General features: G+C 41.7%; 1 protein-coding gene across 4 annotated transcripts; it reads left to right on the forward strand.

Moving 5' to 3' along the window:
- The first annotated feature begins 5,078 nt into the window (after positions 1 to 5,078).
- Positions 5,079 to 14,807, forward strand: hmgn3 (high mobility group nucleosomal binding domain 3). Of its 4 annotated transcripts, none has more exons than XM_080790638.1 (7): positions 5,079 to 5,277; positions 8,986 to 9,036; positions 9,307 to 9,336; positions 11,565 to 11,663; positions 12,314 to 12,415; positions 13,073 to 13,172; positions 13,840 to 14,807. In XM_080790638.1, the coding sequence occupies exons 1-7, from the start codon at positions 5,263 to 5,265 to the stop codon at positions 13,866 to 13,868; spliced, it is 426 nt and encodes a 141-aa protein (XP_080646764.1). In that variant the 5' UTR covers positions 5,079 to 5,262; the 3' UTR covers positions 13,869 to 14,807. The 4 variants fall into 4 exon arrangements, with proteins under 4 accessions (XP_080646764.1, XP_080646765.1, XP_080646766.1 ...); XM_080790639.1 differs by having other exon boundaries at positions 5,087 to 5,277; positions 12,317 to 12,415; XM_080790640.1 differs by lacking the exon at positions 13,073 to 13,172 and having other exon boundaries at positions 5,098 to 5,277.
- Positions 14,808 to 16,770: the final 1,963 nt, after the last annotated feature.

The following is a 16,770-nucleotide window of genomic DNA, read 5'->3' on the forward strand; positions in this document are numbered from 1 at the left end:
TTGTCAGATGCTGTACAGTAGTAGAATCTTCATGCTAACCTATTGTATAGTAAAGCAATTGCCAGTCTGTCATAATGGTTTGAGGTACATAGCCAATTTTGTGTCATGGTTCCTGTGTGTATTCTTATTTTCATTGTTTTAGAGGTTGTATACTGTTAGGCTATTATTGTTCATTATTGTTCATGATCTTTTTCTTTGCAGTAACTATTTTACCCTAACTGTATCTTACCTGGTGTGCTGCTTGTGGTGATTGATTGATTGATTGATTGATATATAAAGTATTTATTAACAGTTTGCAGAATGGGTACATTTCACATGAAAGCACAACTCAATACAAAGACTGTTACTGTGGACGACACACTGATAAAGCATTACACTTGTTTACAACAGGGTCCACCTTTTTCAATTCATCAGAACATTTAGAGACGAACAAATATACACTTCTGAATTTCCCATGCTGGATCAAGTTATTCATGATTAATTTGCATGAGTTTAATTTCAGTTTGATAACCCTTGGCCTTTAACCCTATAAAGCGTCGCAGTAGAACACTAGAACCAGAAGTGAATTCCTCATTCATTTCCCTCATAGACTTTTCAAAAAGTATTTATTTAAAGACGATTACGCCACAGACAAAGCCAACTCGAGTTGTGACACATGACAATAAACACAATGTTTTTCGCTGATCAAATAATTTGTAAGACGAAAAACAAAACAAAGTTTCCTATCCTGCCATGTTTTTCTTTTTACAAATGATTTGATTGGCCCAAAACATTGTTTACTGTCATGATTTGTCACAACTCCAGTTTGCTTTGTCCGCGGTGTAAACGTCTTTATATAAATACCTTTTGAAAAGTCTATGAGGAAAATGAACGGGGAATTCACTTCTGGTCCTCGGGAGGGCCTGCAAGCTCTATAGCATCCCTATTCTGGGGCAAATATTTGGTGAAAATAGCTGATCTTCACTGGTACAAGCTCACAATGCATTATGCAAGATTGTTGTAGATCGGCTATTTCCGACAAAGATATTTGGTGTAGAGAGGAAACAGAAGGGCTTAGTACAGACCCCTATAACCCTGGTCATCTAAGTACTGTATATAGGGTTTACAATTACATATCTGTGATGTGGTATCTTCTGTCCAAGTTTAACTGTCCAAAAACTTTCATCATTGTTAAATTGAAACAACATATGTTAATGTGAAAACATGATCTAATAAAATCTACTATGATCTGTTCTTTCACTACCTGAAGCCATACTTCCTATTGTCCATAGAGTTTTTGTATTTTAATTCAAATTGATTATGTTTTGTATTGTCCTCTTCCACCCCAGATTTAGACCTGGTTTCCATTTACCATTGAGCTGCATTGTTGCTCAGAGGATAAATTAATTTGTGGCAGATCCTGTGACTAGGTGAGACATGACCTTTGATACAATCTAACTGTCTCAATAGAAGACCAGGGAGACAAAATACAACCACCCCAATTGTATAATAATCTTGTATTAACATACTCTACCATACAGATTCATTTAAAATGTATTAATAAATAAAAAAAAGTTACATAGTGCAGCTTTAAGTTTTTGCTGTCTTTATTCATGTTTGGGTTGACTAGACCTTTTTTTTTAGATGTCTTTGCTGGGGGACTTTTTAAGTGGCGCTTTGTGTGTGCCTGGGTGGCTGGGTGTGTGAGCACGGAAATTGCATTTGGTTGGTTTTGAAAACCAAGTGTCACTGTTGTGCAGCCTAACACACACTGTCACACATACATATTAACTGTATATATGATGATTTCAGGTGTTACAGACAGTACAGTACAGTACAGGGACCCCCACATGGTCATTTCTCAACCGTTTCGGATGCGGGGCGGCTCGCCGGAACCGGCCTGGCACCCTGGGTGCATTCCTGGGGGTCTGGAAGTTCCGGGGACCCCCACATGTAGTTGCACCACTTACTTCAAACATGGGTGTGATTTTTATGCCTTATTAATTATACAGTATAGGTAGACAGGAAATGGGGTGAGAGAGTGACACGCAGCAAAGGCCATCAGGACTCGAACCCACGACACGCTGTCAGGCTACATTGAAGCCTAAGTGTGGGCCTGGGTTGACTTTACAACCAGTGAATGGAGAGAAAAAACATTTGGATAGACATTCAAATTTTGTGCCAAGTGAGGTCACATTTACTGTATACTGAGTCATGCTTTAATTATTAGAGCATGACTTATTACAATGTAATAAGTAGGTATCAGACAGCAGAACAGCCACATTACAGGCTACTTCCTGCTAGCCACGTGTAAGGAATTGTCTAGAATGATATAGTGAGAGCATCACAACCTGAAAAACTGGATTTTAAACTATAACTAATTTGAATCTGTGACTAAACTGTTTACTCTGTCAACCTTTTCAGATTTGTACATGAGTTTGTAAGGTTTTGATGTAAATAAATTTACCTCCTTCTACACTATATAAATGGGTCCAAAGTTAACTGCTATATTGTTCGGTAGGAAATTGCTAGTACAACTATGGAAGTCAGCTCATGTACCAGCAATCATGCATAGCTTGACATAACTTACTTAATAGGACAGCAGCATATGTGAACGGTTATCCGTTCGGATACCGGAGAACTCGCCAGTTTACCAAGTCGCCATGGCGAAAATTCTTCAATGTCTTCATTGTTATGCTAACATGCTGTCTTCATCAGTGTAGTATGTCAAACTCACAGATCAAATTATTTATTTATTATGAGTATGTACCAATGATAAGTAGGCCTACCATTTCAGGAATTGTTTACTAATGAATTACATTGTTTCAGTACTTGCTGGTCTCTAGTCTAAAGTAGGAATGCTAAAAGTTTAAACACCAGTGTTAACTAGAGACCAGCTCCAACTCCACTAACAACTATCCTCTCGCTCTCAATTCAATGTAATTTAAATGAAGGTGAAGTAAAACAAAAATGCTTGTTCACAGTTGGTTCTACTGTATAACATAGCCTCCCTCCTTTTGTTACTCTTCACTCTATTTTTGAGGGGCACTAGCTAGCCCCTCCTATACACCTTTCTTGTCCTGAACTCGTGTCACAATTGCCATTGACAATGAATAGAGAATTTACGTCATTTATGTGTCTGACTCTGAACAAATCGGCTTTTTGTGGAAACACAAACATTAAATGCCATTGACAATCAAAGGAAAATGTACGTCATATGTAGACGAGCAAATCGGCTATTTTGTCCTAACACAAACATTAAATGCCATTGACAATGAATGGAGAATTCACGTCATATGTGTGAAATCTAATTGCAAACAGGTTACCCACCTGCTCCTGGCAGGTAAATCAAACTTATGGGCAGGTTGAGTCTGTTGCCCGACCGGGCAAGTGCTCATTTGAGAGGAGACGAAACCGTCTATAAACACTGTCGAGATATCTGTCTTGACTGTTTAAACACCAGGCTGAACGTGGCCAGATAAATCTGTCTTCTGGTCTGTGGAATGTAAAATAAGAACCTTTACCTATAATGTGCTATTTTCACTGTTGAAAAAATATAAAATAACCAGTGTTAACCCATAGTCTTCATAGATATGTAGGTATTTGGCATAAAAATGTAGGTGTAACATTTTTAATCGCACAGCCCCAGAAAGTAAAACACCAGTAAGACGTCTAAGGGCAAGAAGCGTAATGTTAAATTGAACAGTAATTAAAAATGTATCTATCCTTTTAAAATGGACAATATACTTTTGTGGGCAAGTAGAATATGACCTGTTGCATTGGCAAGTGTCTCTGAGACCTTATTGTCTACTGTCTAGTACTGCTAAGGAGTTCAGGTCATATTTCACCATAGTGTAAAGATACTTAAGGAAAATACAAATCCAGCTGCAAATATGGTACACACATTTCAAGATTGTGACACCTGAAGTGACCTGATATACAGGTTTTCCAACTTTGCTCGCTCAAAGGGCAAATAAGGATATTTTCAAGGCTAGCATAGGCTACTATAGGGGCATATAAATTAACCATTTTCAAAACAACCTGCATAACTTACATGAATTTTGTTCTCACACACACACACACACACACACACACGCACACTGTACGTGTAGCTGGTGCAATATGGCCATGCTGTGATATATTCTTGCATTGCAGGAAAGGAAGGAAAACAATATGTGAGTGGATAACGTCGTGGGTTATATGGGCATGTCTACTTTGCCAGTGGCAAATTACATGAGCTCACACACTCTGTATTAAGTGCCTGTGTGATATGTTATAATGAGGTCCATTTATTCTCATTTGTTCCACAATTACTTGACCGCGTCTACATAATAATGTTTTGTGTTAAATCCTCCACATGTCGACTGTGGTGGGTCCCCAGACTCTCCACCCGTAATAAACATGGAGGAGGACTGAATGGTCCCCAGTAAAAGGAGCAGCTGATCTAACTTAATAATAATAGACCATGTAGGGAGAAACAGTGGCGGTGGTAAGCTACCACTTTCATCAGAAGAACACATTGATTTCTGCACGCCTTTCACAAGAAGACAGAATAGTAATTTGACGCGCTCTGCAAAAATAACAACAAGCCACATTGTCCGCATTATTTCCATTCCTTTGTGTTTTTATACTAGAATTCCGGGGATACGACCCGACACTGCCGAGATCCACCGAGAGAGTCGGTCACGTTTCCATCACTGGCCCGTGTGTCTTCTGTAACTCTGTTCTGTTTTCTCTCTGGTTCTCTCTCAGCAGCGGCAATAGCTTCTATAGCCTGATTTTACTTTGGTCCGTACGACGGTGCCGCGCGCCGAAAATAACCGCTCTACAAGCTCACGACGCGTTGCGTCCATTGCCAAATGTGAGCTTGTAGATCGGAGCTTTTCGGCGCGCGGCGCCGCCGTACGGACGCATTATAACTCAAAGCATTATTTCCAGTAAGCCAATGAACTGAGGGTTGATTTGCGTACAAAGCCCGCGGAGCCAATCGGAGAGTTGCCATGGAACTGTCCCTCGACCAATGATCGCAGCCGTGTAATTTACATACATGGGAAGAGCCTGGCCAATCGGCGACGACGACGGGGAGAAGATTCGGAGAGTTCTGCCTATGGCTGAGCGAGGCACAGAGTTTTGGGAGTGCATCTCATTAACATCTCATTATCGAAGGTGCTTTAGATATTGATCCTTGTATTTCGAGGTAGTTCAAACTCACCTCTTGTTACCTTCAACGTTTGACCTTCTTGTTCGCCCCGGGGGGGAAGTTATCCATAAAGCAAAAACAAAATGCCGAAGAGAAAGGTGAGTGTTGTATGTATTTTATGTGGTGCTATGTGGCTCACTTAGGTTGTAGTTTCTTCTCTGCATTATTAGAGGGAAATTAGCGGTGCGCGGTTTTGGTGACGAACGACGTCGAGCAGGTGAGCTGATGCCAAAGTTTTAGTAATCGTCGTTTGCGGTCTCTCCGGTGCGGGGATTTTTTTTTACAGCCAATAACACAACTCGGAGCCCAATGTGGGTCCATTTGATTTGACCAAAGAATCGTGTTATTTAATTCACATTTTTTTAATGTGCAAGTGCCATGTTCTTCTCAATGGCCGTTCTGGTGGTCGTTTTTTTGTGATGTTCTTCCACCACTTCCCTGTCGTGTCCAGCGCACAGCACAGAACAGCACGGCGCTGCTGGCACGGTGCGCACTGCCAAGTCGGGGTGGGTGGGTGGATGGATAGATGGATGGATGCGTGGTGTGTCCGTGGCTCTTTGCGCACACTTAATGCATGTTTGGCTTTATGATTCTGTGTCGATTTTGAAGGAGGTGTAATTTAACACCGAAAACGAAAACCACCTCCCTTGCCTTCCTTTCAGTCTGTGTGGGTGATCATCAATGGCAGAACCAACCACACACACACACACACACACACACACACACACACACACCGCCACCAGCGGGCGGGCTGAGCCGTTAGAACAAACCCACATCCAGAGAGAAAAAGAAAAGCGAGGCAGTAGTACACAATTGCCGCTGTGAAAGAAGGGGCCGCAACAGCATTGTTATCAGTGCATTACATGGAAACTAGCTCTTCTGTCGTGGAAAAACTGCCATTGTCCGACGGCCACACCGTGCGCAGATTCGCCTTTGCTTTGAGGACAGAGAGAATAGGGGGGGCCATTAGGGGCGGAGGTCGTTGCTATGCAAATGATGCGATCGCAAAAACCAACACATTTTTGCATGGTTTACCTGCTGTAGCCCTAGAGAGCGTGAAGCGTTTGAGCACGTTTCTGTGTGAAACGTAGTATCTTATTATTACAAGTATACGGTTGTTGTTGGTTTATTATAGGCTGAAATTCTGAAATATATGTGTATGCATCTATGTAACTATGCATCCAAATAGACAACAGCAGATATTTACACACCTTGAAGTGTATATTTTGCCAGCGCAAGCTGGGTGCCCCCATGGGAACCCCCATAGAGCTTTAAAAACGACATTTTAATACTTAATAAGCATAATATAGCTATTGACATGGTATGGCATAACACGTCTTTAAATTGTTTAATATCAAATGCATAATATACTATAATAGGCCTAATAGGCTATATATAATATAAATACATTTTATACTGCAATGTATTCCATTTACACACAATTATAGACCTAGAATTCCTGTCATCATTCATTTAACTTTGTAAATTATCATGTATCACAGGCATAGATCCCTCTAGTTTCATATCCATGTGAACGTTCTGGCACAACGTGTATTTAGTCAATTATCTCCACTTTTTCAAGAGATGCACACAGACGTCTCTCTCTCCGGGCAAGGGGCCCGGAATGATCGATGGACTGATTTTACCAATACTTCCTGTTGTTTACAGTAGACGTCATCACCAATTGACCAGGGAAACACAAAAGTTTGGGTCACACAATTGGCAAGTGGTGTGATTAATTAATTACCCAGCACCTATCGCAAGGCACCTGCCAATTGTGTGACCCAAACATTTGTGCTTCCTGGTCAATTGGTGATGACGTTTGTGGTGATCGGAGGAAGTTTTGATAAATGTCCAATAAAGTCCCGCTGTCATTCTGGGCCCTGCCGGGAGAGAAAGACGTCCATGTGCATCTCATGAAAAAGTGGAGATAATTGATAAAATACACATTTTGTGCCAGAACTTTCACATGCATATGAAACTAGAGGTGTGTGTGTGTGTGTGGGGGGGGGGGGGTTACAGAGGTTCTCTAGTCTAGTGCACTTGTTCACAACCTTAGTTTTATGGCCAATCAGAATGCCTGTTGCATGTGATTGCTTAGCTGATTTGCTCATTTACATATGACTACATTTTCCCTTCAATGTCAATGCGTTTCATGTTTGATGTTTAATTTACGTCATATTTAGCGAACTAATTTCTCCGTTCATTGTCAATGGCAAATCTTGAGACGTTTGGGGACAAGATTTAGCGGACATTTGACCTGAATTCCCCTTTCATTGTCAATGGCAACTCTTGAGACTTGTGGGGACAAAAGCTGTATATAGGAGGGGCTAGCGCCCCTCAAAAGCACACCTGTGTGAAGTCAGGGGCGCTCTTATCATCGTACATCATCATGACGTAACATGTCAATTTGCTCAGACACATGACGTAAATTCTCCTTACATTGTCAATGGCAAATGTGACACGAGTTATGACAAAAAGCTGTACTACAACATTTGTTTTTCCAGAATGTATATTAATGTTATAGTGTCATCAAATTGTTGTGTTTTGGCAATTATTTGGGGGCCACTTGCAATATCTGCAAGGCCTACAGGTGGGCCCCAGCCCACATCATCAGCTTATTATAGTCACCTCGCACCTTTAATGGTATCCCCAAAAGTCTTGGTTCCCCTATTATTATTAGCAAAGGAACACTATATTAACTAATTTTATCTGAGGACCCCTTAAGGACCCTCAGGGGCCCCTGACCCCACTTCCCCAACTTTTAGTGCTAATTAGCACCATTTATGTTCGGTGTAGGCTATTTATATTGTTTAAAGTTAAACACAAAATGTTATCATCTCTGAGGTGCATAGGATGTGAAAAATGTAAATTGACGACAATTTCAATCCCCTGCCATCCCAATCGCACCTCAGCTTATGTTCTAAAAAGTTTTAATAATATTTAAATAGAGAAACACCTGTGTGAACTGTGAACTGAAGTGAGGGCCGCTCTTATTATTGTACATCATCTTACATCATCTCATTCCGGCCAATCAGAATTTGCGTCCTCACCTGCGTCTTCATTGTTTGTGTTACGCAATGTTTGTGTTTACACTATGATGTAAATTTGTCCATTCATTGTCAATGTTTGTGTAGGACAAAATGTGTGCACACACACTAAAAGCTGGACATAGGATAGGCTAGCGCGCCTCCAAAAAAGGACTCTACCATGTCCAGACTTCTGGGTATGCATGCGCAATGCCTTAACTCTAATAAATAACTTTGAGGACATGGAAAAGTCAGCTCAGTCAGTCCCTGCCTGTGCCAATGCTCAATGGCCATGTACAATTTCAGATAGATTGGTTGTTTCTTTGTTTAGAGAGAGAGGGTAGAGAGACAGGTAGCTGTAGATGGAGCGTAAGAATGCCATGCAAACACAGGACATAATCAAACAGGGTGACCTTGCAATTATGTGGTCGACGCACTATCCGTTCAACTATACTGGCATGCCTCAAATTGGACGTCATAGGGATTTACACTGAGCAGAGAGGTTAAAGAATATTCTTTCCAATTCTTTTTGACTGTTCCCCACTCCCTATTCTAGCTACATATGATACTATCTGTCACATGTAGCTGCAACCACACTGCAGCTCTCTGCTTGATGATTCGTTACTCTGGCCTATGGCTTAAGAACAGGACCCGAATGTTTAACATGAAACTAGACAGTCAAGTTGAAGCCACTGGATTACATTAATTTCAATATGGTATGTGAAGACCCAGTTTTAAATCGATGTTTTTCCATGGTTTGGTTTGCTTTCTCCACAGTCTGCTGAGGGTGCCGAGGGCAAGGAGGCCTCTAAGGTCACAAAGCAGGAGGTAATTGTTTTGGATGTGCTTATTGTACTGCAGAGTGTGTGTGGTGTGCTGTGTTTTGTACGTGGAACGTGTGTTTTGTGTGCGTATGAATGAGATATTAACACAAACACAAACACGGATAGGCTTATTACTTGGGACCTGACACCCACCACTAAGCAAACACATATTCCATCACAAGCCCCTGAAGGTACAACTGATATCTCTCTCTCTGTCTCTCACTCTATCTCTCTCTGTCCCTCTCACTTCTCTGCTCATCCCTTGTTCCCTTAGCCCACCAGAAGGTCAGAGAGATTGTCAGCGGTAAGTTTTTGTTCCCCTCTCTGTCTTCACCTCTCTACCTTTCCTTTCATTTACCTACCTCCCCTCAACTCGTTCCACACCCAGTCTTTTTGGATGCTGTGTTTAAAATGTTATATTATTACCATAACAGAAAATCAATTCCTCCATTTGATGGGAGTTGTGAGCATTTTACACGTCCCATGAATGTATTCCCTGAAGACTGGGTCTGGACCCGTATGCATGTCTTATCTCTGTTGTCCTGGTTCCATCCTCTGTCCGGCCTTCTCTAAGGGCTATCTGTTTTTTATCTCTGTTGTCTTGTGCATGCTGGGTGTGTATTAGGGGCTGTGTCCACTGAGACGTTTTGTATCCCTGGCTGAAAACGCCAAGACACTTGCCTAAAACCGCTTCCAAACATCAGAGTTGAAAATATTTCAGCTCTCAGCAAACTCTCAGCATTAACATGCTGAAATGTGGTGCTCCCATTGTAAACAATTCAAAACATACACTGCACTCAGGGAAAAACGTCTTGTTGGACACCGCCCCATAATGGCGAATTCCGGACTAGCTGTTTTCTTACCGTAAAATGACGATAATATATCCGTTGATCATTGGAAGAAGCAAAAAAAAAAAGAAGAGAAAAGTTCCATACCGAGCGCTCCTCAGCTCCGACTGTGCATGGCGGGTGAATCGCTGAATCGCTATTTAGATCACTCGATATTTTTTTAATCTGTTGTGGATGATGTTGAAAATACGCCCACAGAATGTTGTCAGTCTGTGGCTTCCACCTCGACCAGGACACGACACAGTTTTCCGCCCCACGAAGGGAGGGAATTTCCGCCGAAGGGAGGGACTTTCGCCCCATCGTTTTAGACCACAACGGAGGGGTGCCGTCTCAAGCGAACTTGAGCCACGTGAGACACCACCGAGCGAGCTAAAGCGAGCGTGCGCTCCTCAGCTCCAACCGTGCACAGCGGGTGAATCGCACATTTTCTGTAGTGGATGATGTTGAAAATACAGAATGTCAGTGTAGGGCTTCCGCCTTGAGTTCAACTCTTTTTCTTCCTTTTTTTTCTCGCCACTAACAGTGGTATATATATATATTATCGTCAGAATTTGGTAAGAAAATGGCTAGTCCGGGATTCTCCTTTAAAGGTCCTTTATTTGAACAGCATGTTCTTGTAACCATGTTTTGTTACAAAACTTATATGCATGTAATTATGGAATCATTTCTATGTGTGTACTACTATATTTATGTACTTTTGCATGCCTCCAGAAATTGTTAATATAAGTGTTAATGTTAAATTAAATATTTTACTTTGAGGTAATAGTTACCTGGTTAGCAAACCTCTGGTGTTATAGTGTGTATAGAATAGAGTGCATAATTGAACTACGGTACGAAAGTTAAAAAAGGGAGAGTATTATCTAATGTTGATTATAATAATTGAAACATAGTATTTTGTGTATAGAACCCAGCTTATTTTACAAAGCAAAGCAGAGATATTCTGAGAGAACGTCAAATGAGTTACTTTTGTCACGGGTAAATCAGCTAGCAGCTTCAGGGAAAAACAGCACATAGTAGTGCAGTGTTCCAGTGTTAAATTCCATCATTAAAAACCTTTGCATTAGACCCTCACATCCAAGCCAATATTGTCTCAAAATGTTCCCCAGCATCCTTATTTTGGGGGAAGCTTTAGCAGAAAATAGCAGATCGACAAGCTCACAATGTGTCGACGCATTGTCAATCTGCTATTTTCAGCTAAACCTTTCCCCTCAATAACACAAAACAAAGTACACTATTATAGAGCCCTGAGGGACTCCGGTAGTTCGAGTGCCAGCCATGCTGGAGGCACCACTGCTGGGATTTGAACCTAGGTCTGTGGCGGTGGGTGAATGCCAACCGTATAATCCTGTTGACCGTTTTTAACACGTTTATTTGCTCAGTCAGTACAGTGTTGAGAGGCTTGAAAGAGAAGCTCAGAAAGACAAATCATGTCTTATAACCTCGATTCAAATAACCTCGATTCAGTACGTGATCTATACCAGCCATTGAGTTTTCACAAAATGCATCCACCCTGACCGAGAGGCGACTGCAGAGACTTCCTCAGTGTGGACTGTGGAGGTCATGATGTACAGGGAACAGTTAAGGACAGCACATTAGGTCAAAGTGTTTTCCCTAATGTCCTGGACTGGTACGACTTCGTTCTTCATGGTAGCTCAGTGCTAACAGAGCTCTGTGTAACCTGCAGAAACCTGCTCCACCCAAGACTGAGAAGTCTGAGAAGTCTGAGAGGTCTGAGAGGTCTGAGAGGTCTGACATCAAACCCAAGAAGCAAGCAGTTGTCAAGGTAAAATGCATGCACGCATGTACGGACGAACGCACGCACGGACGAACGCATATTATTTATTCACCAACAAGCCAAACAGTGAGCCTTCACCACTACAGTAGCTATGTGCATGACTGTGAGCTATAAAGATGAAACTAGAGTATTCAAGGCTGACAGTGTGTAATATATTTCCGAGCACCGAAAAGGGATATAGTTTTTCTCTTTCTCTAATCGATATCTCCCTATTTTTTTATTTTTCTTTTATTTTACATTTTTGAAAAATCTTGAACGTCTTGCAATCTTACTAAAATTGCATCTAGACAAATCCACACAACAGCTTAGCACTGAAAAGTGTTTTTATGTAGCAAAAAGCATCCGTTCATCACAAGGTACAAGTAACTACGTTATTCGGTCACAGTTTGGCCTTCCTCTTCTGAGGAGTTTGCTTATCCTGTCCTCTACCAGCGACAACTGGATGTGCACAACATAGTCTGTTGAACTGTGTGTGTGTGAGCCATATTTTGTGGACACTTACAGTCACAAATGTTGATGTGCATGGAAAACAATTTTTTGCCTATATTCCTAAAACAGGCTAAAATGTTAAAGCATTTGCATGTTGTTTGCATTTTGCGCTGCACCGTTCTGTTTGCTAATTGGTTGCTTCCGGACAGAAGCCGGTGGTGGACGATAAGGGGATGAAGGCAAAGAAAGGAGGAATGAAGGGGAAGAAGGACGATGGTCCCGCTCAGAATGGAGACCCCAAGACTGGGCAGGTAAGAGAATGAAGCAATATCACACCAAATTGAGTGCTGTTAACTCCAGTGGTTCCCAAACCTTTTCACGTCAAGGACCCCCAAATTAATTGTTTGGCCTCGGACACCATCTGAAATGAGTTAGACATCTTCATCTCAATTGACAGAAAGCTAGCAATATATAGCTTAACCCATTTAGGACTGAGGCAGATTCTAAAAATGCCATCTACATTTTTCTGAAAAACTTGTAGCAACAAGAACTCCAAAGGGGTTTCCCGTCCCAGCTGAATAGTACCTGAGTGGGTATTCTGACAGCGGTACTGTAAATGTTAGCTAGCTTGCGTAGTGACAGTGCTGTTGTACTGGATATCAGCACGGATGGAATCCCTCTTTTCTAATCTCATAACTCGAACAGACCAAGCTGTTATATAATATAGAACATCAATGTTTATATTATCATGGAAGGCTAACTAATGACCTCTTCCCCACTTCTCTTTTGTGAACCTTTGTGTAATCCACATAAACCACATCCATACCCCATAACTGTTACTCAATTACATCTGTTTACATTCACTAATACACATCGTCATCGTCTCGCACACACACACACACACACACACACACACACACACACACACACACACACACACACACACACACACACACACACACACACAGATCTATGTGTCTCGTCCAAGTGTCAGTGTGTCCTCCGTCAGAACCATTTTCCCCTCTTCGATGTCAGTGAGGGGGCAGAGCGAGACAGTCAGAGTCAAGGGTACGGAAGTTTGCGTGTGTGTGTTTCACCAACAACTGTGCCGTGCCTTTTCTTTGCTAACACGTTACTGATGGCATGTTTACAGCAACCGAGTGAACATTTGTCCTGTGTGCTTTGCAGTGCAGAGTGTTTGTTTGTGTGTGAGCGGAGGAGGATGAGATAGAGAACAGGTGTGTTTATTTGGTTATTTCCATGTGGAGTGGAGTGGACCCCGTCACCCTGGGTGTAATTGAATCTCACCAGCAGGACGTTTGGTCGCTGCCGCTTATGGTGGTTGGCTCAAATGATTGACAGACGGCCGCCTCCACCAATGGCTGATCAGAAGAAGATGAAAGGAGGAGTTTACTCAATGTGGAACTGTCGCCGCATCAGCCAATCGCCACCCTCTATTCTCATTCACTTGTTGAGCTCACATATATCACAATTCACATCAACTACTAGAGATGAACAGTTCTCTCTTACTCATTCTCTATGACATAATGCACAAAGTAGACTTTCGTTAACTCCATTGACCATATTCACACACAGCAGCCATGTAAATATTGTGATTATTGTCATGTACTGCCCCTCACAGATTCAACGACCAGCAAGCACAGATTGATTTGAGTTGTTCATTGAGACGCATGCTGTGCCTAATGTTGTTTATTTTACCTGGTTCTTTTTCCAGGTAACCGAGGTGACAGAGGAGGCTTCTGAGGAGGAGGAGGAGAAGGAGTAAAAAAAAAAGAGGGTGGGGGGCATGTCTCAAGAAGACTCCCTCCCCTCCTCGACTCCACGGCAGCGAAGCGTCTTTTTTTACTGAGGTTTTTGTAAACATGCTGACATTTTTTTTAGACTTGTGATAGTAGAGATGGATAACCAGCGAGCCCCTACTCCCCCCGTGTTTATTATGTTCTGTAAACCTTAGCTACATGCTTCTCACAATCCAAAAAGTGCAGGATTAATTGATTATTTTTTCCCTCATCGAAATGGCCACAAATGTTCATCATCTTGCCCAGAGGTGGGCTGTAAACAAGACTTTTATGTCCTCGAAAACTGGTTCTGCCCACATTCATAGCCGTTCTACTTTCGGAAGATGGTTTGGCACCGGGCACTGGACTGACCATCACCATGATTTTACAAATTTTCCCCTGGTGGTGAAGGTTGGGATTTGAGCATAATGACCTGTAGCCAGGCACAGCTCTGGTAAACAGTCTCAAGCCGTGTTTATGTTCCATCGGTGGGCAACCGTGGAGAACATCTGCAAATTTTTGATTCAGGTCGTTTTGGACTTTACCTTGGACTTTAGGTCTTTAACCCCCTTTGTTCCACATACTGTTGTGTGTGCTTGTGTGCGTGTGTTTGTGTGTGTGTACGTGTGTGTTTGTGTGTGAGCGAGAGTTTCATGGATCCCTGTTTTCGTTTTTTCTCTGATTTACTTTGTTCAGTTTTCTTCAGACTGACCCTAACTCGTCCCCAGCCCTTCCCCACACACGCACACACAACCCGGCCCCACTGCAGAGTGACATACATACGGTAGCAATAATGAGTGGTGCTTCTGTTCAAGAAGACTCGATTGGCTTTGGAACCTCTGGGCTTCTATGAGTTTCATCCTGTTGGGCAAATATTTTGAAATAAAAGAGAAAGTTGATGTCACATGGTTTGTTTGTGTATTCTGTTTGTGTGTGTGTGTGTGTGTGTGTGTGTGTCATTTATCTGTGAAATAAGTCACGCTGTGCAAACCTTTTTTTCCACAGCCTAATGCAATGCAGTGGTTCTCAAACTTTTACATGTGAAGGACGCCCAAATTATTATATGTATTTGGCCGTGGACCCCAATCTGAAAATATCTTATGGCAGGGACTCCCGTATAAGATGTGTTGTTAAAAATGTTTCAAAAATATTAAGAAAAACAGACTTGTCTGAAGTGAGTGGTGCAACAGTGCCACTTTGTCACCTGTTGGTACCCTAAACATACATACATTATACATAGGTAGGGACAGACATTGCTGTAAAAAAACAAAAACGAATCTATCTCTACATCTATTACGATACATTGTGAGCTTGTAGATCAAGTATTTTGTGTGGTTAAACTGACTTTGATTCTTTATTAACTAATGGGGGAGTATCCACCTCCTTGTGTTTGTTTTGTTTCCATGGAAAAGTCAGGTACCAGCTTAAACGTATGGGTGGCATGTGCATTGTTGTATGAACAGTGAGGTGTGAGGCCTGCAATTGTGTTCCATTACAATGCGTTCATTTTCAGTCATTTTGCAAGCCTCATACAAAGCCAAAAGTGTGTTTTTGTGTGTGTGTGTGTGTGTGTGTGTGTGTGTGTGTGTGTGTTTGTGTGTGTGTGTGTGAGAGAGGTCGGCAGGGGCACGCTGTGTTAAATACAACTGCTGTGTCAGGAAATGATAAGTCAGCATTTGCGAGGAAGGCGGGGCTAGTGTGGCTAGCGAGAGTAATTTAATTGCTTGGCAAGCCATCACTCAGATCCGCAGACCAATGAAGTGCAATGTCCACTTTTTCTGGACCTGTGAAGGCGGTTGATTGAGTCGGAATGATGACAAATCATGAGAGAGCAAGTTACACTTAGGTTTGCTGTTTAGAATAAACATTCACAGTAGTAACCGAATAACTACCAATCTACCAACATGTGCTGCAATGAGAATAGCAAAACTACTTTAATAAGACTTAAAGAGCATTCAACCATTTTCAGTGAGGAGATGGATATTATGGAACTAGATTAGCATTGGGGATGTGAATCACATGGTAGTGTAGTAGTAGCACTGAGCTCCACCTCCCAGCTGGATGTAGATGACTGCTATGCCGACTCTGACTGGAGGACTAAGTTACATCTATATACTATATTAATTGAACGAAGACAAATTATTGTAAACATGCAAGAGATTAGTTAGAGACGGAAAGTTTAAAATGGAGGAATGGATCTATGACAAGGAATAGATCAGGTGCATTCAGATTTTGGCCACCTGGATTTGGTAACAATATAACATAAACATCAATAACATGATACAAATATAATTTCCAGTTCTTGGTCAGTTCAGTTTCCCATAGTTTCATTTGATTGGCTCAGCAGCAGATTTGAAATGGAAATACAAATCCACCATTTTCAACACTTTCTACAATATCTATTTTCAGCAAGTGTCAAATCAGCCATTAAGGCCTACTAAAAATAAATTTAGTCGACTAAATCAACTGTAGAGTTACTAAACTCTTATGATATTTAGTCGGCTGAAACTAGACTAACACTAAAACATTCCAAGTGGCTAAAATGTGACTAAAACTAAATAAAAACTATTCAAAAGACTATGACTAAAACTAAAATCAAAATTTGCTGTCAAAAACAACACTGCTAACAATGTGCAATGGAAGAGTCCAAAGCCAGCAGGTGAAGTTTGGGTATGCTACAAATGTTTCTATCTCTTATGAAATAGACTTCATAGGAGTATCTTGTGATGTCCACATCTCACCTCAGGCTCTTATCTCTGGGCTGTTATCTCACCTTTGACCTTTTGGTTGCCCTCTGCTATCTCTCCTCACCTTTGACCTTTTGGTTGCCCTCTGCTCTGTGCTCAGTGGAGTTGCAGACTGAGGTT

This window comes from Protomyctophum bolini (assembly GCF_963924005.1).
Source record: "Protomyctophum bolini genome assembly, chromosome: 19".
NCBI classification, from domain to species: Eukaryota; Metazoa; Chordata; class Actinopteri; order Myctophiformes; family Myctophidae; genus Protomyctophum; species Protomyctophum bolini.